This window comes from Enhydra lutris, unplaced genomic scaffold (assembly GCF_002288905.1).
Source record: "Enhydra lutris kenyoni isolate GAN:26980312 unplaced genomic scaffold, ASM228890v2 scaffoldscaffold31, whole genome shotgun sequence".
Lineage (NCBI taxonomy): Eukaryota > Metazoa > Chordata > Mammalia > Carnivora > Mustelidae > Enhydra > Enhydra lutris.
The window spans coordinates 10,199,954-10,224,717 of record NW_019154115.1 but is presented as its reverse complement, the minus strand read 5'-3'; the positions used below and the strand labels follow the sequence as shown (position 1 = coordinate 10,224,717).

Genomic DNA, 24,764 nt, shown 5'->3' with positions numbered 1-24,764 from the left:
TCAATTCAATTTTCTACGCAGTAAAACTTGTCAGGTAACCTAAAAGTTTACATTTTAATTATCTTTTCTTTGGTGTCCCAGAGATATTTCCTTTTGAAGTACTGATCCAATCTAGTCTGGACTGGTTGTCTTCCGGGTGGGCTGAACAGCTGTTGTCCTGGGACTTTGTATTGTATTGAATATCATATTTTCTACATGCTGTGTCTTCTTTCTTGGTTAAGTCTTATCTTTTTTATGGATTCTGTAGTAACTTTCTGAGAAGGGTTTTACATGGGAAGTAAATCTTGTGTGATGTTGCTGTTCTTTATTCTCACACTTGATGAAAAGTTTGACTGTGTAAAGAACTCTAAATTGAAAAATAATTTTGGTAAGAAATTATTGAAGTATTATTTACTGTCTTCTACTAAAGTATTATTCTATGGTTCTTATTCTTACTGACCTTTCTTATATGAACAGTTCTTCCCACCTCACCTCAACCCCTGTGCCCCACCACACCCCATAGATCTTATCTTTTTATCTCTTTCGTTCTGGAATTTCATGACGATGTGTCTTGATGTAACTTTTTTCTTGATCATTGTGTTGTGTACCTAGTGGGGCCTTACAACCTAGATACGTATGTTTTCCAATCTAGGAAATATGTCTGTATTACTTCTCAGATAACCTACTCTCTGCTTTCTCTCTGTTCTCTTTCTGTAAATTTTATTAGGTGAATGTTGTACTTGGAAATTGATTTTCTCTGACAAACTTGTGTCCTCTTCTTTATCTAGTTTGTGTGAGTGTGTGTGTGTATTTTTCTCTTTTTCTCTTAGTTCCACCTGTGGGGATATTTCGAGTTTTTAAAAGCAATTGAATTAAAAATTTTTGGCTATCATATTTTTAAAACTTTTTGTTTTCTGAATATTTTTATAACATTCTTATCTAATATCTCTAAAGATGCTAACTATATTTTCCTTGATATTTTTCTTGCTCTCTGCATTATCTCTTTTCCTTAGGATTCTTTATGTTTTTTATTGATTTGGTCTAAAAGACAGGAGGTTTTCCTCAAATTTCTGGTACTTATTGATTGTCCACTAATATTTAATATTTAAATATTAACATTTAAGAGAAACATTTAATATTTAAAATTCATCCTAGGAGCTCTGTGCTTGGTCAGAACTTCTAAGGTGGTGTAAGTTCATATTTACTGCACATTCTTTGATCTGTTTCTTTAGATAAGAAATGTCTAATTTGCCCTGAATGGAATAAGTCTCACTTTGTTTCCCTTATTTTACTTTAGCACCTCATCCCTGTTTTGTGACTGGAATTCCTGAATTCGGTTCAGTTTTTCTAGTATATCTCCTATGAGTTGCCTCTTATTCTTAGTTTATCTCCCCTTTGTTAATACATTTACTCCCCAGATAATGGTTAGGTGCAGTCTCTTTTGTAGATAAAATTATACTCCAGGCATAAGACTGGAACTGGTTTTGACTGTTTCATGTAAATAACTACTGTCAACTATTATCTATTTATCTAAATTTGTTAGTTTTTATCTTAGAGAGTGAGCTCTGAGTTTCTCACTGTTGCTTCCGTGAACTAACTATCAAGTCATGAGTTGCCACTAGGGCTATTAGAGTGGATCTTAAATATACTGTGAATTTTAAAAAATATATTTACTTTTCTTTTTGAAAATAAGGTTTACTTCTCTCCTTTTGAAAATTAGGTAATTCAAAAATGGCAGAACTCTTTATGGAATGTGAAGAAGAAGAGTTAGAACCATGGCAGAAGAAAGTAAAAGAGGTTGAAGATGATGATGATGATGAGCCAATCTTTGTTGGAGAGATAACAAGTTCAAAACCAGCAATTTCAAGTAAGCATTTACTTTTAGTGGAACTGATTTTTATAACATACTGTTTCTAATGGAAGACCTTGTGAACTGCTTTATAAGGTACTTATGTACTTGTTCCTCTGTAAGGAGTTAGAGATGAAAGATTTGGTGAGAGGTGAGTGAGAATTACAGAATCAGGATGAGGATGTGATTAAGGACTTGAGGAGGGAGGTAAAAGGTTAAAATACCAGATGTGAGGAAAAGAAATAGACTAAGATTAGTTGATACATTGGAGGTCTTTTGAAATTGGAAATCATAGTTTTTAGTGGAGCCAAGTAACCTGTTCATCTGTTTGTTTATCTCCCCTCCCCCCCACCTTAAACACAGAGTTAGAGAACTGGAAGAGGTTAGAATACTTTTCTTCAAGTGTCCTAATATGCTAAATAAATTTTAGTCTCAAACAGGAGTTGTCACATCCAGGCAACTACAGTGTCATCCATACAATGCTACAAAATATATAGGCAGAGAATAATTTCAGTCTCTAGCCTGTGTGCCAACAGGGGGTTCAGCTTCTGACCACATTCATCTTCCAGCAACTCACATTTATAGTCATGAAAGAGAAGAGCACTGTCTACAGCCACTGTACTTGGGTGATGTAGCAGTTAGTTAATACTTAAATCTTTCATGGCTTTCTAGCACAATATTTTGGTACCTTTGTGGATTATTAGATTTTTGTTAGAGTAGTTGGATTTGATGTTGTTAGAATGTTAAAGCAGTGACCAATGACACTTATTAAAATGTCCACTCAAAAATGTAAAAAAGTGCAGAGAACTAATATACAGATTTTAGGGCAGAAGGAGAAAATAAATCATTTCCCATTGCAGGTACATGTTTATTTGTTCGCTTGTTTAAGCCAGCCAGGGGAATTTAACAAAGAATATGACCAGCGTAATAGAGTTTTCTTATCAAGGCAGTGCTCAGAAGTGTGATTAAGAGTACTTTTCTGAAAGCTTCTGAAAGCTTGGTTCTTTCTTCTGTTGCCTCTAAACTTGGAATGGCACTTTTATTCAGTTTTATCAGAGGGAGAATCACTTAACCAATTAAATTCTCAATACCATTTCCTGTGGCAGATTGATAATCTTTTAGGTTCTAAGTGGAGTGCCACTTTGATTGTAAATTGAGCTAGGCATGATGGCATGCTTGTTGATGATAGTGGAACATGATTATACATTCTCTTAATTACTATTTTTAGTCATTGTGATCATTTTTTACTGGAATATTACCATATTATAAAATAGTTATTAGAATTTTTGAAAAAATAACAGTTAAGATCAAGTTAAATTATACTAGTAGAAAATTGTTAACAGTATTCAACTAGAACAGTGTTTATTAATGTTAAAATAATTCTGTCAAAAAGGAGACTGACCCCAATAAAAATTATTTTCTCGACAGTTATGCAGAATTTAAATGAATTTTATTATTGTTTTTGTGTAAGCCATAAAATTTTTAATATATGGAATATGAGTTAAGTGTTTATATAGAACTGCTAGAAAGGGGAGTAAAAACTTTTTTGTTGTAGAATACAGCCACGAAAAAGTACATTAGCCAATAGTTCTTTGATGGTTTGACTAATAATCTTGAGTTTCTGAGTGAGAATGGTGTCAAGTTGTGTGAGAAGGTTTTTATTCTATAAGACATAAGTAATGCTTAGGTATAGAGCACTGCATTGCCATTATCAGAAAACAGCCCTACTTTTGTGTGTTCCTGTACTTCATAGAGTTATTTTATGGGATCTGGTTCTTTTTTACTGTGAGGGAAAAAGGAAATTTTTATGACGTTTAGGACTTGTTTGTGCTTTTACGTTTTTGTAACCATCAATTTTTGGCAAATCCATACTCTTCCCAATTTTAGTTTGACTAGCAAATAGTCTAGAAGTTGCAGAAATTGCATGCCAGAATCAGGAACTTTAAAGTGATCCTGAGAGTTCTGTATTACGCTCAGATTGACTTCTGGTATATTCTGGTATATTGGTGGATTTGAAACCCCTTAAGTTATAAGTTACTCTGATAAACTGTAATTTTAGCCTGCAATCTGTGCTAGTTTTTCCCTTTCAGGACTCAAGATTAATGCTGCAGATAATCTGGTGAGATCCCTCATAATGATACTTCCAGGGAAGGTGTGAATGGAATATGGAGGTTGGTTAGGGGTTTGGTTTTGAGTGATAGAAACCTGAGTGGATATAGCCCTGTTGCCATTCAAAGAAAGATATATACATTAATTATAGGTTCTATATACATATATTTTTGGAAGATTTTTACTAATTATGTGGAATATTTCTTTGCCATAAAAGAAACTTTGCAGAAAGTTTGACTTGTATGTAGTCAGATTTATCAGTCTTTTACTTCTGGCTTTTGGATTTTGAGTTACAGTTAGAAAGGTGGTTCTTATTCTATAAAACAAGGCTAGTGTGGTGCCTGGGTGGCTCACTGGGTTAAAGCCTCTGCCTTTGGCTTAGGTCATGATCCTGGGGTCCTGGGATGGAGCCTCACATAGGGCTCTCTGCTCAGTGGGGAGCCTGTTCCCCCCCCCCCCGCTTGCTTCTCTGCCTACTTGTGATCTCTGTCTGTCAAATAAATAATAAAATTTAAAAAAACTTTATAAAACAAGGCTAGTAACTCCTTCCAGGAATCTATTTGATTGTTTTCAATTCATGATTTCTATTTTCTTAGTGTATATTTTATTCAAATAATGAATTTTAAAATAAATATAATTTTTTGTAGATATTTTGAATAGAGTAAACCCCAGCTCATATTCAAGGGGAGTAAAGAACGGTGCACTCAGTCGAGGTACAGTATTACTTTACTTTTTTACTTTTAAAGTGAAGTATTTTGACATCATTAGTTATATGAAAATATATTTAATGTATTGTGTAATTTTAAATACAGGTATTACTGCTGCATTCAAGCCTACAAGTCAACACTACACCAACCCAACATCAAATCCAGTGGCTGCCTCGCCAATAAATTTTCATCCTGAATCTAGATCTTCTGATAGTTCTGTTATTGTTCAGCCTTTGTCTAAACCTGTAAGTGTTTCTGAAACTACACAGCTTAGGGATACATTGGATATTACTTATCAGTATAAACAATACCAATTAAAATTCTGGATTGTCATGGGTAGCCATCTAATAGAAGCATAATTAAAATCAGAAAATGTCACTATCTTCATGATATCTTAGCCAGTGCCCAGAGTAATAACTGCAGGAACTATTCATCCATCCAGTTCCTAAATCAGGTGACATGCTTAAGTTTAATAGGTAAAGTATTGAAAATTGTGTTATCAAAATATGATAAAAGCATAATGAATATTGCATAATGGAAAATTATTTAAGATTGTAAATTGGGTCAGTTGTTCTTTGTTCTTAATTGGGAAAAACTTTTGAGAGGACATTATAGATTTTTATTCTGAAAATATATCTTCATAATTAGTTTAAAAAACTCTTAATAAATAATAATAGTTGATGGTAATAGTTAATATTACAGTTGATATTTATGTGTAATGCTTTGTTCTAAATGCTACACATAATCACTTAATTCTTAACCATCCCTGTAAAGGATGCACTATTATTATTATTATTCCTGTTTTATAGTTGAGGAAATTGAGGTTCACAGAGGTTAAATTATTTATTCAAGGTCACACAGCTGGCAAAATGTTAGATATGGGATTTCAATCCAGACTAACTGTATTTACCTAAGTATATACATATGTATTATATATAAATATAGACTTAAAATGGAACCATTGCCTTAGTGCAGTAGTTTTCAGTGTGTAGTTTTCAGTCCCCTGAGACTCTTTCATGGGTTTGGGAGTCAGTACTATTGTCATAATAATAAAAGACACTATTTGCCTTTTCCACCATGTTGACATTTGTGTTGGTGATGCAAAAGTAATATTGAGTAAACTGCTGGTGCCTTAGTATAAATCAAGACGGTGATACCAAGTATGAGTAGTTTTTGTATTCATTCCCACCATGCATTCCCATTAAAATACATTCATGCTTGATTTCCTTGATGAAGTATTAACATGTTATTTTTTAAAATCTCTACCTTGAATATGTGTCTTTTCAAAATACTTTGTGTGATGAAATGGATAGTATGCAAAAGCACTTCTGTGTCTGAAGTTCAATGGTTATCTTGAGGAAAAGCACTCCTGTGATTGAAATGTGAGCTAAACTACCCACTTTTTAAAAATAGAAGACTGCTTTTGCTTGAAAGAATGACTGATAAACCATGGTGTATTATATATTTTTGTGTATCAATATTACCACAAACAATGATTTAAAACCACATACATTTATTATCTCATAGTTTCTATGGGTCAGAAGTCAAGTCATGGGTTAGCTGGATCCTTTGCTTCAGGGTCTCACAAGGCTACATTCAAGGTGTGGACTCTGAGGTTGCAGTTTTATCTGAAGCTTGACTGGAGAGATATCTGCTTCCAAGTTCTCATGGTAATTGGCAACATTCAGTTTCTTAACGGTTGTCACACTGAGAGTCTCTGGCTTTGCCAACTGGGTCTTTCCCACATGGCTTCTTACTTGCTCAAAGCCCACAAGAGAAAATCCTTAGGAGAATGGCATTATGATCTTATATAATATAGTTATATACACAAAATCATGTATATCCTTTCACCTTTGCTGTATTCTGTTGGTTAGAAATAAGTCACGTGTCTTGCCTACACAAAGGGGTGGGAATTGTGCAGGACATTAACGCCAGGGGATGGTGATAATGGAGGCTACTTTAGAGTCTGGTTGCTACACATAGTGAGTGATTCAGTCTTGGTTATTTGGCAGACATTTCCTCCAAACTGAACAAAGTGCACATTTATAGGAAAACAACTGATAGCATTTCTTGGGTAAAATTGCGCTTTCAAGCACAAATTAGAATTTTGGAAAACTTGTATTTGCCACTGTGATCTTGGTAGCTTCCTAGTTCTTAAAGACTTTCCTCTCGGTCGTGCAATTAATAAACACAATTTTTTGTTACTGTATAATGAATTCTGTGTACATTTGGAGGATCAGCATAATCCAAAAAACCCCCAGTATTTTCAAAAAAACCAGTGCATGATGTTATAGAATCATACAGATAAAAGATCCATTCAAAGTGTGAGACTGATAGATTTTAATGTAACAAAGTATGAAAAGTTTAGTAAATAGCAAGTCAGATGCCACATTATAGTAAACTCTTAAGAAAATATCAACTGTTGAATTTTGGTGTAGTATCAAAGAAGTGTATCCATAGTTATCCTAAATTGCTATTAAAATACTACTCCCTGCCTCTGCCCTTGGCTTAGGTCATGATCCCAGGGTCCTGGGATTGAGCCCCTCATTGGGCTCTCTGCTCAGCAGGGAGCCTGCTTCCTCCTCTCTTTCTGCTGCTTCTCTGCCTACTTGTGATCTCTGTCAAATAAATAAATAAAATTTCTTTCTTTATTTATTTATATATCTTTTTTTAACTATATATCTTTTTTTTTTAAAGGTTTTATTTATTTATTTGACAGAGAGAGAGAGATCACAAGTAGACAGAGAGAGGCAGAGAGAGGAAGGGAAGCAGGCTCCTTGCCTAGCAGAGAGCCCGATGTGGGGCTCAATCCCAGGACCCTGGGATCATGACCTGAGCTGAAGGCAGAGGCTTTAACCCACTGACCACCCAGGTGCCCCTCAACTATATATCTTTATGAAGCCAGATTTTCTCTCTATTTTTCAAATAAAACAACATATTCTAATAAATTGAAGGCAGAAGCAGAAGGCAGAAACTACGACGGTTTAGCTAGACATTAAAGCAATTTACAGAAATGTAAAACAGTAGCACTCTTTTCACTAATATTTTGTGTGTTTGCAATATAGTCAGTTTTCATAAAAAATGTTATTTATGTTAATCTGTAATGGGTTTATTATTACTTAAATAAATATTTTAAGAAATTTCTCTGTTTTAATTTCTAATATGGTAAATATCAATAGGTATAACCCAAATAAATAAAAATTATTTTGGGGCCTCCTTAATTTTTAAATGTGTAAAGTGGTCCTGAAGTCAAGGAATTATATTACTCAAAAAAAAAAGTTACCCCAAATGTAAAGATTCTTTGTTGTTAGTTGGAATTGAACTAACTCAGTAGTTTTGCCATGCTTATTGTAAGCTATTTGGCACTAGCTTTAGAGAAATAATAAATTTGAATGAAAATGTTTGTGCTTTGACAGTAATTCACTTATTGTCTATGAAAGCACCTATTAATTTTCTTGCAAATATTCAAGTGCAAAACCAGAATTGAATCCAAATATGTTTGGTAGGAATAATCCATTTTTCCTCTATTTCATATTACTATTAGGTAATCTGCAGATCTGTTAGTACTAAAAATTGATATTTTGAGGTGTTTTCATAGTAGAGTTATTTTAATTATAATTTATGTAATAATGGAAAAGAGGGCTACAGATTTTTAAATCTATGGCTAAGTATATTCACCTCCCACTTATATTTTGAAGATGTTATGTATCATAAAAGTATATGTTTAGGCAAATGTTTCTCTTTCCCTGAGTTATTATTACTTAATACTGATAATAACTATCTGAAATAATAACTAACAGTGATATAAGCCCTGGGCCAGTAGTTTAAAAAACTTAGATTTGAAGCAAGAGACTTGAATGCTGACTCAGCCTTGTTAATAAGCATTGTTGAAACCTCTCTGAGCCTCATTTTCTTCATTTCTAAAGTGAGAGATTTTAACCAGACCACTGACTCTCAATCTTGGATCCTAAGGTTCTGCAGGTTATTACTAATATTTGAAAAGATGAAAAGCTGCTTAAAATTGAAGATTTTTTGCTATTAGTTAGAATCAAATTAACTCAGTTACTTTTCATAAATTGTAGCTTTTGCAGGCTAGAAAACTGGAAAAAGAAACTTTACTATTTAATTCAGTTTAATAAATAAAAATCTTTCCAACGTTGGACCCAGTGAGAAAAAAAAAAAAAAAAAAAGGGAAGGTTTGTATCTTTGGTGTTATATAAGTTAGAAACTAGAGCTATTTCTGAGATGTTTATTTCTCTGGGCATAGTTTTATTTATGTTTTTAATTTTTATTTTTTTATTATTATGTTCAGTTAGCCAGCATATAGTACATCATTAGTTTTTGATATAGTGCTCAATGATTCATTAGTTGCATATAGTTTTAAAATCAAAACACCTCAATTGGTGTTTCTCAGTCTTGGTAAGTTTTTAAAAGGAGAGGCTGTGCCAGTTGGTCTGGGTGGGTCCTGGAAATGGTATCTTGTAAAACAAACAAACAAACAAACAAAAAACTCTTCAAGGCATTCTAATGTGCAAAGTTAAGAATGACAGATATATTCTGGGGATGAATTGAGACTCCTATTTAAGGGAATTTACTCTGAATTTTGGAAGCCACTACTTTTAATAAATTATAATTACAGTTTTTCATTTTATGTCACGCACGCGCGTGTGTGTGTGTGTGTTTACTTTTTCATGGAATATCTCTATACTCTAGCATCTCTTTCAGAGCTCTTGCCGATAATAGTGATATATTATTATCACTTAAAATTAATTCAGTGTGATCTAGCTTAAGGGTATAAGCTTTGGAATCTGTCAGGTTCTGGGTTCTCATTACAGCTCCATCAATAACAAGCAGGACTGTATTGGGAGCCCTATATAACCACAACTATCTTTAGTTTACCTATTTATATAATAGGGTATAATACTAGGTTTTTATTAGTAATGTTGTGACAACTATTTGATTTATATGTATTAAAACACAATTGTGACTATTACTTCAATTTGAAAGGTGAATAACTTGAAGCTCAGAAGTGACCTTCCCAAGGTATATATAGTTAAATGTGCCAATCTTCTGAATCAAAGTCTAGTGTCTATTCTACCCTTACTATTGTATTTGATATCTTTCTGAACTTTTTGTATTCTCCCTGTTGGAGAAATTATTTTATCCAGTTATTGTTGAACAGTGTGTGCCTGTTCTCTGAAATTCTGGAGCTTAATTAACTAGAGTTGTTTTCCTAATAAAGTTTTTAAGAGTATTAACTGTATTTCTGTTAAAGAACTATTTTGGAAAATACAAGTGAACATTTTCCATTTTTTTAGTGCAAATATTTGGAGAATATATTTACTATGAAACAAGATTGAGCTTGGTTATAGTCAAGTCATATGGCATTATGCATTTTTTATATTACATGTTAATTTTCAAATACAGATTTTGCCTTGTTAGGCCTCAAATTCTAGAAGTGATTTGGATTACTTCAGTACCTGTTTCCATGACTTCTTTTTTGTTTAAAAAACAGCTGTTTATTTACTTATTTGGTATTTTATTTATTCTGTAGTTTGTGCAGAGTGTGGTGAGGAAAGGTTATTTCTTTTTAAAATGTTAAAAATTTATTGAGGTATAATTGACATTCAACATTATGTTAATTTTAAATGTACAACATAACAATCATTTGGTATTTATTTATATTGCAAAATGTTCACCACAGTCTAGTTATCATCTATCACCATATGTAGTTCAGAATTTTTTTTCTTGTGATGAGAAATTTTAAGATCTACACTCTTAGCAACTTTTAAATATGCAATACAGTGTTATCTATAGTCACCATGCTGTACATTACATCTCAATGACTAATTTATTCCGTAACCAAAAGTTTATACCTTTTGACTCCATTCATTTTGTTTCCATAACTTAACCAGTGTCAGTAGAAAAGTTAGCAAACCAAAATTCTGAAAACTTAATTATCCCTTAGTTAATAAGCACAAATGAAATAAAACCTTTATGTTCTATCTTTAATATTTATTTTGGAGAGAAGTTTAGAAAGAAAGAAGGATACATACTATATTTTGATTTTTTCCCCCCTGCAGACATGGTATAGATTATATAAATCAGGACCATACTACGTATACAAATATGTATTCCTCTTTTTTCTCTGAACATTCTACTGGGATTATGTCATTGGATATTTTTCAAAAACATAGTGTTTGCATTATAGTCTATCATAATTTATTTAACCATTCTTTTGTTGGGCATACAGATTTTAATTTTTTGTTATTAAAAGTATTTCTCATTAAATGTCTTCATTTCCTTATCATAAGTTTTTAAAGTGGAATAATTGGACCAAACGATGTGAACTTACATAAAACCTTTGATAGCTGCTGCCAACATATTTATGCAAAAATGTACCAAAATATAACCTCTACTTTGCCAGTAATGAATGTTATCATTACTTTAAAATTTTTAAATTTTTATTTCAAGCTAATTTTAGACTTACAAGAAAAACAATACAGAGAGTTCTCATATATGCCTAACCTAGTTTCCCCTAATGCTAACATTTTATGTATCATAATCAGGTAATTAACATTAAGTAAACTTCAAACTTTAATTGAATTTTACCAGAGTTTCAATTAATGTCATTTTTCATTCCCAGGATCCTATTCAGGATCACACCTTACAGTTAGTTTTTTCTTCTTAGTCTCATATTTTTCTGTAGCTATTCATTTTTTTTCTTTCATTACTTGAATACTTTAAAGACGAGTAGGCAGTTATTTTGTATTACATATCATTATCTTTAAAACAATGTGAATTCAGGGGTGCCTGGATGGCTCAGTGGGTTAAGCTTCTGCCTTTGGCTCAGGTCATGATCTCAGAGCCCTGCATCAGGCTCTCTGCTCAGCAGGGAGCCTGCTTCTCCCTCTCACTCTCTGCTTGCCTTTCTCCCTACTTGTGATCTCTCTCTGTGTCAAAAAAAACCCCCAAAAACAAAAAAAACCCCGAATTCAGTAGTTAAAAATTGCCATTGTCTTTATTGCATTTCTTTGACTAGTAAGTTGGAAAGAGTTTTATGTATGGGTCATTTGTATTTTGCTTTTGAAGTGTCTCAGTTTATAGCCTTTGCCCATTTTTCTCTTAAGGTGCCTTTTTCCCTTTTGATTTTTAAGCATTGTTAATCCTAAAACTTTTGCTTGTTGTATATTACGACATATAGAATGGTCCAAAATTCACTCTGAGAGCTTACTCTACAATATTGGTCTTTTAAAAATAGAATTGGAATATATTTTTTGAGTGTGTCTAACAGTATGTTTAATATATAATAGTATTCGTGTATACATCCCTAAATTGATCACACTTTTCATAATTATACTAAATACACAAATTTATACTACCTAATTCTTGAGCACATTATAATTCATCTCATACTTTTCACTCTTCTTGACGTGGTCTTACTAGCTGGGACCATCTTTTCTCCTGACGGAAAGGCTAAAACTTGAGCCCTAAGGCTTCCAGGAGCAGAGCAGCTGTCTCAGATTATTCCTATAAATAGCTTCCATTCTAACCGGTTTGCCTGGCTTTCTTATTTGGGTTTACGCTGTTGACCACGAAGTGTTCATATATGCCTTATGAGATGGGAGATTACCTCAATCTCACACGGCTTCCTGTGGAATAACAGGAGGAGTGGGGTGGTGGGGGGGAATCCATTCTTTCTTTTCCTGACACTTGCCTTATAAATTTTCCAATAAAAATGATGCTAAAGCTCAAACCATGTGCTATATTCATCCCTAATCCTGATGCACAGTATTGCAGACTGATTCCTAATTTGTTTGCCCTGATATTTTGTCTGGGGGGCTTATAGAGATACGGAAGCTTTTAAATTTGTACTTAGGTCAGTGTATTTTCCTCATTTTTTACTTTTACCCATAGATTTTGCAAAGTTTTACCATTTGCTCTTTGACGGGAATACTGCATTTTTAGTAGTCCTCTAGAGTGTATCAATCCTGCTGATTTAAAATGGGTATATATGTTTTCTTTCTCTTGGGGTAAAAAAACCAGACTAGAATTTGCCCTATTTTAATTGGCTAGTTAGAAACACAACAACTGTAAGAGCTTGCTTTCAATTTTAGTAGATGATGATTTTGACAGATAGTAATAATTACCTCTGCATATTATAACTTATTAATTGCTAACTGTGTCATCAAAGGCTATTCTTATAATATTGACATACACTTCAATTTACCTTCATAAAAGTTTATGAAACAAAATAATTGTAACTACGTTGAGTAAATGTAATATTCTTCCTTTGAAATATTTTAACAGGGTTATGTAACGAACTCAGCACGAGTTGTATCTAATAATTCTTCAGAGTTACTGTTTGACTTGACCCAGGATACAGGATCATCACATTACCAAGGGGGACCAACACTTTCTATACCAGGTTGGTTTTAGCACTTTAAAAAAAAAATTATAAGAAGAAACTTGATGAATATATATATATGGAATTGACTTTCTATTTTCAAGTTCTTGCCTTCATGTTAAGTTTTTCATATATTGTAAAGAGGCATGGTGCTAATAGTTCTTGATTGACTTTCTTAGTGACTTTTTTTTACCTCCTTGGGTGATTTTAAATAAAACCTTATTTACTAATAATTGGACAGTAAGGAGAGCATGTGATATAATAAGCACTGGGTGTTACAGAAGACTGATGAATCGCTATACTCTACCTCTGAAACTAGTAATACTCTGTATGTTAATTAATTGAATTTAAATCAAAATATATTTAAAAAAACAATAAGATGTTTTTTATTTTTTCCTGTTAAGTAGGCTAACTAGCTTTGAATTTGTTCTCACTTGGCATTGAAAGTGGACTGAAAAAATCTTAAAATAATTTTTGTAAGTTATAGAAATATAGAAATATAGAAATGTAGAAATACAGAAATTAAAAGAGGTATTAATTTTTATGACTACTAGTGTGAAAAAGTATATGGTTACAAGTGATTTCCTAATTAGATTTAGTGTCTTTCTATTCAGTAAACGCATCAGTTATATATGATAATATATAGTATAGTTATATATGATAATAGAGTGCTGTTATAAAAGTGGCACAATAAATTTGTATATGGCCGTTACTCAGTAAATGCCCATTGGAGGAATATGAAATTCCCTTGTTAAGGTAGAATTAAAGTTCTTTGTATACTGAAACATAGTTCTTCATTAACTTAAAATAAGTTAGTGTGCTATGAAGGAATTTCATCTAATTGAAAATTCCCTGTAATCAAGGCAGTTAGGCTTTTATATTAGTAGTTTTGGTATATTTCAAATATTTGACAAGATAGAGATAAACAAAATTTGGGGGGATTTAGATTATTTACTAACAAATCAGTGTGGAGAAGCTACCAAACCCCCATTTTTCTTTGTTGTAATATTAGTGCCTAAAATGTTTTTCCATATAGGTAATATTTAGTTGATATTTACTACTTTGGGTGTCACTTGTATACTTACAAAATCTAGTTAGTAAAATAGATAAGAACCAAAGTTTGGTTTTACAAAACACGAGGACTTTATTAATAGAAAAAGTCTGTATTCTTGGGAGTTAGGACAATGACTCCTGCTCTACCTCTAAGTTTTCTGCTGTGGAGAGAGACGTTAACCTGAGCAGTAAGTAGGATGATGAAGAAGATGTAGATTTGAACTTCTATTCTTAAGATTTTTGTAGTTTCCATTGAGTCTTTACACTTCAGTATTCTCATATTGTTAAAATGCAGATTTTATTTTTCTTGTTAAATGCATTCATTCTCCAGGCCTGGAGTCAGCCATTGGGAGATAAAATTTTAATTCTCGTTCTACTTTAGTCCGGGCTTTTTTGAGGCACAAATAAGATAAATAAAATGTGAAAATGAATTATGAACTTTAAAGGACTTGACAATAGTTGGTATGAATGATAATATGTGCTTTATGTTCAGTAGCATGATTAACTGAGCACTGTCCAGTGATCATGGATATTTGGAGAAGACGATTTGAGCTTATTTTTGAAAGGATTTTACTGACATAGAGTGTTCAGTGTAGAAAGCAACACAAACCAAAGACAACAGGGATAAATAAAGAATTTAAAACTCTTAAATGGGGTCACCTGAGTGGCTCAGTTGGTTAAGAGGCTGCCGTGGTTCAGTTCATGACCCTGGGGTCCTGGGATCCAGCCCAATTAGGGCTCCCTGTGCTCAGGCCTTCTTATGTTAAAAAGTTCTTATGGTATAAAGCTGTGTGTTTCTACTGTCCAGCCTGTTGCATTATATAAGCAGATGCTTAATCAAAATACCAGCATTCATTGGCTATTCAAGTAACCTAAGTATCTCACAAGAATCCTACCGCAAATACACAAATCTTTTCCAAGTACCTATATTATAGCCATCAATAATCACATGCCTTGAAGATGGAAAAAAAATTTTTTTATGTTATTTCACAGGATGAAACAGAGGAACCAGCTAGTATAATAGTCTTTCTTTTTCTGGCACATTTCCCCTATTTAAAAGCTGACAGGTGAATCTATTAGAATTTTTTTTCCTCTACAGTAAGTTAAGATATAAAGTATTTTGTTAGTAATGATAATAGCTGTCATTTATTGTTGAATGCTTTCTCTGTGCCAGATGTTGTGTGGGTGCTTTTTAAAAGTAAGTTAAGATACAAAATATTTTTTTAGTAAGGACAGTAGTTGTCATTTATTACTGAATGCTTTCTGTGTGTCACATAGTGTATTGAGTGCTTCAAATACATAATCTTGTTTGATCTTAAAACAGTTCTGTAAAATAAGGCATTATAACTTATTTTATGAAAGAGGTTCAGAGAAGTTAATTAAATAAGCCAAGAATACATGGCCAGTCAGTGACAGAGCTTGAATTTCAACTTCTACTGTCTGGTTTAAAAGTCTGAATTATTTCTAATATGTTTACTACTACTACTTTTGTTGTACAATTGAGAACATTAAAATATGGTGTGCAGTTTTAGAATCCTTATTACCAAGTAGTTGTGTGGTGTTTTCAAAAGGAACTTTTGCCTGGCCTCGTTGTAGCCTAAATATCCCTATTTCTCTTGCTAATGCTTTGAATAGGGCTAAAATGCTTTAGTTTTAAGGTGATGGTTTTCAAATTAAAAACTGTTTTTACAAATAAAATTCCTGTGTAAAGAAAATTTTATTCAAAGTTCTAATAAATAAAATATGAGAGAGTTCCTCTATCAGACACAACCAAAATATTCCCTAAAATGAGCCCATTAGGCTCCAGGAACGTAATTTGAAAACCATTGTACTTAGTCCTTCCATTATAAGCCCTTTCATATGAGTGAATGAGGTATTATCATTCAAGTTTAGTTTTTCCACTTTGTATTTTCCACTTTTGTAGTTTTTCCACTTTTCCACTTTGAATAAATGGATAATATAAACTAAAGCCATGAGTAGACCCCCCTCCCTTTTAGGTAGAAAAAGAGTTAACCTTCCATTAGACATTTTAAATAAATAAAATAGGTCTTTCTAGATTTTTAGAATAAAATAAAATTTTTCATTTGTAAACTAACTCCAGTGCACTTAAAACATCGAAAGGTGATTCATTTGTAGAAACTTAGTTTGGAGTAGTCTCTGCTTTAATTTTTTCTTTTTTGCTTGGGGTATTTTGGTCTGGCTTCTTTCATAATTGCTGTTTATATATTCCTTTATTTGAAGCCATATTTAGTATTTTCTTTCATAAAGAGATTATTTCTTGAATTATTTGAATATATATAGTCCCTAATAAATATAATTTTTTTATACCCCTGACTTTTAAAAAATTACTTATTTCTTGGGACACCTGGGTGGCTTGGTCGATAAGCATCTGCCTTTGGCTCAGGTCGTGATCCCAGCCCCGCATCAAGCCCCTCATCAGGCTCCCTGCTGGGCGGGAAGCCTGCTTCTCCCTCTCCCACTCCCCCTGCTAGTGTTCCCTCTTTTGCTGTGTCTCTCTCTGTCAAATAAATAAATAACATCTTTAAAAAAATTATTTCTTAAAAATTAATGCTTATTTATTTTCCTCAAGTTCTTATTTAAATTCCAGTTAATGTGCAGTGTAATATTAGTTTCAGGTGTAGAATTCAGTGATTCAACACTTACATACAACACCTGGTGCACATCAAAACAAGTGTCCTCCTGAATCCCCATCACCTAACCCATCCCTTCATCTACCTTCCCTGTGGTAATCATCAGTTTGTTCTCTTAAGAGTCTGTTTCTTGGTTTGCCTCACTTTTTCTTTTTCTCTCCTATGTTCGTTTGTTTTGTTTCTCAAATTCCACATAAGAGGGAAATCATGTGCTATTTGTCTTTCTCTGACAGATTCATTTCACTTAGCATAATACTCTCTAGCTCCATCCTTGTCATTGCAAATGGCGAGATTTCATTCTTTTTTATGTCTAGTAGGGTTCTATTATATATATATATATATATATATATATATATATATTCATCTTTCTTTATCCATTCATCTGTTGATGGACATTTGGGCTCTTTCCATAATTTGGCTATTGTTGATAATGCTGCTATAAACATTGGGGTGCATGTATCCCTTCGAATTAGTGTTTTTATATCCTTTTGGTAAATACCAGTAGTACAATTGCTGGATGATAGGGTAGTTCTATTTTTAACTTTTTGAGGAGCCTCCATACTGTTTTCCAGAGTGGCTACTCCAGTTTGCATTCCCCTTTCTCTGTATCCTCGCTAATATCTGTTGTTTCCTGTGTTGTTAATTTTAGCCATTTTGACTGGTATGAGGTGATACCTCATTGTAGTTTTGATTTGTATTTCCCTGATGATGAGTGATGTTGAGCATCTTTTCATGTGTATATTGGTGATCTGTATGTCTTCTTCAGAAAAATGTCTGTTCAAGTCTTTAACCATTTTTGAAATGGATTATTTGTTTTTTGGGTGTTGAGTTTGATAAGTTCTTTACAGATTTTGGGTACTAACCCTTTATCAGATAGGTCATTTACAAATATCTTCTCCCATTCTGAAGATTGCCTTTTAGTTACGTGGATTGTTTCCTTCACTATTCAGAAGAAGCCTTTTATTTTGATGGAGTCTCAAGAGTTTGCTTTTGTTCCCTTTCACAAGAGACATGTCTAGAAAGAAATTGCTCTGACCAATGTCAAATAGGTTACTGCCTATGTTCTCCTCTAGGATTTTTAGTTCCTGTCTCACGTTTAGGTCTTTCATCCAATTTGAATTTATTTTTGTGTATGATATAACAAAGTGGTCTAGTTTCATTCTTTGGATATTGCTTTTCAGTTTCCCTAACACCATTTGTTGAAGAGAACATTTTTAAAAAAAATTTTTTTTAAAAAGATTATATTTATTTGAGAGAATGAGCACAAGTCGGGAGAGCAACAGACATAGGGAGAGGGAGAAGCAGGCTTCTCACTGAACAGGGAGCTTGATGTGGGGCTCCATCCCAGGACCCTGGGATCATGACCTACACTGAAGGCAGATGCTTAATGACTGAGCCACCCAGGTACCCTAAACTGTCCTTTTTCCATTAAGTATTCTTTCCTGCTTTGTTGGAGATGAATTGATAAAACTATGCGTTCATTTCTGGGTTTTTTATTCTGCTCTATTGATCTATGTTTCTGTTTTTGTGCTAGTATCATACTGTCTTGTTGACTACAGCTTTTTAGTATAGCTTGAAATCCGGAATTTTGATGCCTCCAGCTTTGATTTTCTTTTTCAAGATTGGTTTGGCTATTCGGGGTCTTTTGTGGTTCCATACAAATTTTAGGATTGTTCTAGCTCTCTGAAAAATCCTGGTGGTATTTAATAGGAATTGTATTAAATGTGTAGATTGCTTTGGGTAATATAGACTTCTTAACAATATTTATTCTTCCAGTCCATGAGCATGGAACATTTTTCCATTTCTTTTTTTTTTTTTTTTTTTTTAAGATTTTTATTTATTTATTTGACAGACGGAGACCACAAGTAGGTAGAGAGGCAATCAGAGAGAGAGAGAAGGAAGCAGGCTCCCTGCTGAGCGGAGAGCCTGATGCAGGGCTCGATCCCAGGACCTTGAGATCATGACCTGAGCCGAAGGCAGAGGCTTTAACCCACTGAGCCACCCAGGCGCCCCACATTTTTCCATTTCTTTGTGTCCTCTTCAATTTCTTTCATCAGTGTTTTATAGGTTTCAGAGTCAGATCCTGTATCTCTTTGGTTAGATTTATTCCTGAAGTATCTTAGTGTTTCGGTACAATTGTAAATGGGATTGATTCCTTGATTTCTCTTTTTGCTGCTTCATTATTGGTGTGTAGAAATGCATCAGATTTCTGTATGTTGATTTCGTATCCTGCAACTTTACTGAATTCATGTGTCAGCTCTAGCTGTTTTTTGGTTGAGTATTTGGGTTTTCTATATAAAGTATCATGTTATCTGCAAACAGTGAAAGTTTGACTTCTTCCAGGATGCCTCCTGTTTCTTTTTGTTGTCTGATTGTTGTGGATAGGAGTTCCAGTACTATGTTAAATAACTGGTGAGAGTGGACATCCTTGTCTTGTTCCTGACTGTAAGGGAAAGGCTTTCAGGTTTTCCCCCATTGAGGACGATATTAGCTCTGGGTTTTTCATATATGGCCTTTATGATGTTGAGGTATGTTCCCTCTATCCCTCCTTTGTTGAGAGTTTTATTATGAATGGATGTTGTACTTTGTCACATGCTTTTTCTGTATCTGTTGAGAGGATCATATGGTTCTTGTCGTTTCTTTTATTATTATGATGCATCACATTGATTTGCAAATGAGTCACCCTTGCAGTGCAGGAATAAATCCCACTCCATTGTGGTGTATGATTCTTTTAATATACTATTGGATTTGATTTGCTGGTATTAAGAATTTTTGCATCCATATTCATGAGGGATATTGGCTTATAGTTCTTTAGTAGTTGAGTCTTTTTCCTCATAGAATGAATTTGGAAGTTTTCCTTCCATTTCTATTTTTTGGAATAGTTTGAGAAGAATAGGTGTTAACTCTTTTTTAAATGTTTGATTGAATTCTCCTGTGAAGCCATTTGGCTCTGGACTTTTGTTTGTTGGGAATTTTTTTGATTACTGATTCAGTTTCTTTACTGGGTTGTCAGTCTGTTCAGGTTTTCTATTTCTTCCTATTTCAGTTTTGGTAGTTTATGTATTTCTAGGAATTTATTCATTTCTTCCAGGTTGTCTGATTTGTTGGCATATAGTTTTTCATGATATTCTCTTATAATTGTTCATATTTCTGTGGTGCTGGTTGTAATTTCTTCTCTCTTGTTTGTGATTTTATTTATTTGGGCCCTTTCTTTTTTTGATAAGTTTGACTAGGGGCTTATAAATTTTACTGATTTTTTTCAAGTAGCCAGCTCCTGCTTTTATTGATTTTTTTTTTAAAGTTTCTATATTTTTTTCTGCTTTAATCTTTATTCTTTCCCTTCTACTGCTGACTGTAGGCTTTCATTTGTTGTTCTTTTTCTAGCTTCATTAGGTGTAATGTTAGGTTGGTTGTTTATTTGAGATTTTTCTTGCCTTTTAAGGTAGGCCTGTTTTGTTATATACTTCCCTCTTATGACTACTTTTGCGACATGTCAGTGCTTTTTGACCACTGTGTTTTCATTTTCATTTGTTTCCATGTGTTAATTTCTTCTTTGATTTCCTGGTTGACCCATTCATTTTTCAGTAGCATTTTGTTTAATCTCCACATGTTATTGTTTTTCCACATTTTTTCTTGTGGTTGACTTTAAGTTTCATAGTGTTGTAATCAGAACATATGCATGGTATGATCTCAGTCTTTTTGTACATGTTGAGACCTGATTTGTGACCTAGTATGAGATCTATTCTGGAGAATGTCCCTAGTGCATTTGAAAAGAATGTGTATTCTGCTGCTTCAGGGCGGAATGATCTGAATATATCTGTTAAATCCTTTCTGTTCCAGTGTGTCATTCAGAGTCGTTGTTTCCTTGTTGATATTCTGGTAAGATGATCTGTCCATTGATGTAAGTGGGGTGTTAAAGTTCCCTACTATTACTATATTATTATCCACAAGTTTCTTTAATTTTGTTATTAATTGCTTTATATATTTGTGTGCTCACATGTTGGGGTATAAATATTTATAATTGTTAGATCTTCTTGTTGGATAAGCCCCTTTATTATGATATTGTGCCCTTTGTTCATCTCTTGTTATAGTCTTTGATTTAAAATCAAGTTTGTCTGATGCAAGTATTGCTGCTCTGGCTTCCTTTTGATTTCCATTTGCATGATAATATTTTTCCATCCCCCAGTTTAAATGTTCAGGTATCTCTGGGTCTAAAAAGTCTTTTGTAGGCAACATATGGTAGAGTCTTTTTTCTTTCTTCTTTTTAAATCCATTCTGATACCTTTTGTCTTTTGATGGGAGCATTTAGTTCATTTACATTGAGAGTAATTATTGATAGATATGTATTTAGGGCCATTTTATTATTTGTTTGGTTGTTATTTGTGGAGATTTTCTTTTTTCTTTTCTTTGTCACTTACTGTCTTTCTTTTCACTCAAGAGTCCCCTTAATATTTCTTGAGGGCTGGTTTAGTGGTAATGAACTCTTTAAGTTTTTGTCTGGGAAACTTTTTATCTCCTTCTATTCTGAATTATAGCCTTGCTGGATAGAATATTCTTGGCTGCAGATTTTCCCCATTCAGCACTTTAAACATATCATGTCACTCTCTTCTGGCTTGCCAGATTTCTGTGGTGAGATCTGCAGCTAGCTTTATGGGTCTTCCTTTGTAAGTTAGGGACTTTTTTTATGACTATATTTTGCAAATTTAATTGCAATATGTCTTGGTGTTGGCCTGCTTTTGTTGATTTTGATAAGAGTTCTCTATGTTTCCTGGATGTGGATGTCTGTTTCCTTCCCTGAATTAGGGAAGTTTTCAGCTGTTACTTCCTTAAATAAATTTTCTGCCCCTTTTCTCTCTCCTTTTTGTGGGATTCCTGTAATATGAATGTTAATTACATTTGATGGAGTCACTGAGTTCCCTACGTCTATTCTCGTTATACATAATTCTTCTTTTCTTTCGTTCAGCTTCATTATTTTCCATAGTTCTGTGTTTTGTATCACTTATTCATTTCTCTGCTTCTTCATCCTTGTGTTCTCTGCATCCAGTCTGTTTCAAATCTCAGTTATTACATTTTTCATTTCTGACTTACTGTTTTTTAACTGTTTTATCTCTGCCATAAGGGCCTCCCTGAAGTCTTCCTTTTTTTTTTTTTTTTCAAGCCCAGTGAGTATCCTATGATTGTTGCTTTAAATTCTCCATCAGGCATATTACCTGTATCTATTTTGATTAGATATCCGGCTGTGACTTTTTCTTGTTTCCTTTGGGATGAATTGTTCCATCATGGCATTTTGTCTAAGTCTCTGTCTTCTGTGAGTTAGAAAAGCCTGTTATATTTCCTGCTCCTGAGACTAATGGCTTTATGAAGAGGCCATATAGTGTCCAGAGCTTGGTGCTTCAGGGTATGTCTCTGGTGTGTGCTGCATTCACTCTGGTGCTGTGTGTTGGCTGCTCTATCATTCAGTTCAGTCATATGCAGATGCTCTTCTTGCCTGCAGTGGGTAGTGTTTGGGCCTTGGCCAGTGTGTGGTGAGTTTTAACTAGGTGCACTCTGGTCTGCTGCTTATTAAATGAGATGTGATACTACTTTCACTAGAACTGAAGGCTTGCAGAACTTTCTGGTTGGGAGATGTGGTGTGTGCAGGGGTTTCAGTTGGGGGGTGGGGGATGGGGAGAGAAATGACACCAGCCTATTCCTTTGTCCCCAGAGAGGGGGCTTCATGCTTGCTGCTCTTAGGGAAAGACACCCAGAAGAGCAAATGAATAATTTTCCTTCATGCATCCCAGGCATTTTTCAGATTGCTGTTTTCTTTTTGTCTCTGGGTTGCTTGCCTGCCAGTAGCATTACAGTGCACTTTGGGCACTATCTCAGCCAGCCCTGCTGACCTTTAAAACTCCAAACTTTAGAGATGTGGTGTGGGTGGGGGCCTGCATTGGTCTTCTGGTGGACCATCTTGCTGCACTGGGACTAATGCCGATTTGACTGAGAAGGGCACTTGAGTCAGAGGAAAGCGTTGTGGGACTTGGAGCAAGCAGGCTAGGCAGCCAATGTCCAGCTAAGCTTTCTTTAGTAGGCAGCTCCATGCCTCGGCTGAGGGGTAGGGGAGGGAAATAGCATCCACTAGCTCTTTTGTCCTTGGAGAGGTGTCTCTGTAAACACCACCTCTCACAGATGTGCTCCAAGAAGAGTGAACAGTCTCCCTGCTGTGTGCCTTAGACATTCCTCAGATGGTGTCATCTGCCTCTGGGGTTGTTTGCCTTCTTTCTCTCAGGGAGTAGACAGTGCCCTCAGGGGGTCTATTCCAGCCAAGCCCACCAACCTTTAAAATTCCAGTCTTCGGGGCGCCTGGGTGGCTCAGTGGGTTAATAAGCCTCTGCCTTCGGCTCAGGTCATGATCTCGGGGTCCTGGGATCGAGTCCTGCATCGGGCTCTCAGCTTGTCAGGGAGCCTGCTTTCTCCTCTCTCTCTCTCTCTCTGTCTGCCTCTCTGCCTGTGATCTCTCTCTGTCAAATAAATAAATAAAAATTAAAAAAAAAAAATTCCAGTCTTCAAGTCCTGCTGTTTGCAAAAACTCATGAAAATCAGCCCTTCTTGTTTTCCCAGCCAGTAGCTTTGGGGAATTGTTCTCCTTGTGCCTCTCTCACCCACCAGGGCTCCTTCTCCTCTGCAGCACCCATGATCCCTTTCTTTCCCAAGCTATGTCTCCGTATTTCCTACCTTCGTAAATGTGGCCTCTTTTCTCCCTCTAGTTGTGATGTCAGTCCTGAGGTTGATTTCTTGGGTAGTCAGAATGATTTGATAATTATCTAGTTGCGTTCAAAGGACGAGAGGAGCCTAGGATCCTCCTACTATGCCACCATGTTAGTCCCCCCCCCCATTAATTTAATTAAAAAAAATTCAAGTATAGGGGCTCCTGGGTGGTTCAGTTGGATAAGTATCCAACTCTTGATTTTGACTCAGGTCATGATCTTGACTTAGTCATGATCTTAGGGTTGTGAGGTCAAGCCCCACATCAGGTTCCATCGATTGTGGGTGTGAATCTTGCTTAAGATTCTCTCTCTCTCTCTGCCCCTCCCCTTCTTTAAAAAAAAAAAATTCAAGTATAATTAAATAGTGTTTTATGAGTTTCAGATGTATAGTATAGTGATTCAGTAATTCTGTACATTACTTGGTGCTTATCACAATAAGTTTATTTTTAATCCCTTCACCTCTTTCACCCATCCCTGTACCTACCTTCCCTCTGGCAACCACCAGTTTGTTCTCTGTATTTTAAGTGTTTGGTTTTTTTCTTTCTGTCCTTTTTTTCTTTGTTCATTTGTTTGCTTTCTTAAATTCCACATGTGAATGAAATTGTATGGTATTTGTCTTTCTCTGACTTATTTACTTACTACTTTAGCATTATATCCTTTATATCTTGTAGATCCATCCATGTTACTGCAAATGGCAAAATTCCATTCTTTTTTATTCCACTTATTTAGGTGCGAAATCTTTATCCATTCATCTCTTGGTGGACACCTGGGTTACTTCCATATCTTGGCTATTGTAAATAATGCTGCAATAAACATATCTTTTAGTGTTTTTGTATTCTTTGAGTAAACACCTAGTAGTGGAATTACTCATATGGTAATTCTATTTAGAATTCTACTCATAGCATATGGTAATCCTACCTTTAATTTTTTCAGGAACCTCTATACTGTTTCCACAGTGGCTGCACTTGCTTGCATTTCTGCCAGCAATGCAGGAGGGTTCCTTTTTTTCCTCATTCTCATCAACATTTGTTACTTCTTGTCCTGATTGTAGTCATTCTGACAGGTGTGAAGTGATGTCTCATTGTGCCTTTGAATTGTATTTCACTGTTAACTGGTGCTTTTGAGCATCTTTTCATGTGCTTGTTGGCCATTTTTATGTCTTTGGAGAAATGTCTGTCCATGTCTTCTGCCCATTTTTAATTGCATTATTTGGGGGGTTTTTTGGTGTTGAGTTGTATAAGTTACTTTTATATTTTGGATATT

The 24,764-nt window shown here is 34.4% G+C and overlaps 1 protein-coding gene across 4 annotated transcripts in view; it reads left to right on the top strand.

The window, feature by feature from the left end:
- LOC111153325 (zinc finger protein 280D) overlaps positions 1-24,764 on the top strand; it is a 130,260-nt gene that overhangs the window by 17,513 nt on the left and 87,983 nt on the right. For 3 of the 4 annotated variants that reach the window (XM_022512279.1, XM_022512278.1, XM_022512282.1), the window contains exons 4-7: positions 1,700-1,846; positions 4,585-4,650; positions 4,750-4,889; positions 12,955-13,072. In XM_022512279.1, coding sequence (XP_022367987.1) covers positions 1,700-1,846; positions 4,585-4,650; positions 4,750-4,889; positions 12,955-13,072 — 471 coding nt within the window. Of the gene's footprint in view, positions 1-1,699; positions 1,847-3,918; positions 3,948-4,584; positions 4,651-4,749; positions 4,890-12,954; positions 13,073-24,764 lie in introns of those variants that run through there. The other variant, XM_022512280.1, reaches the window with a different exon arrangement.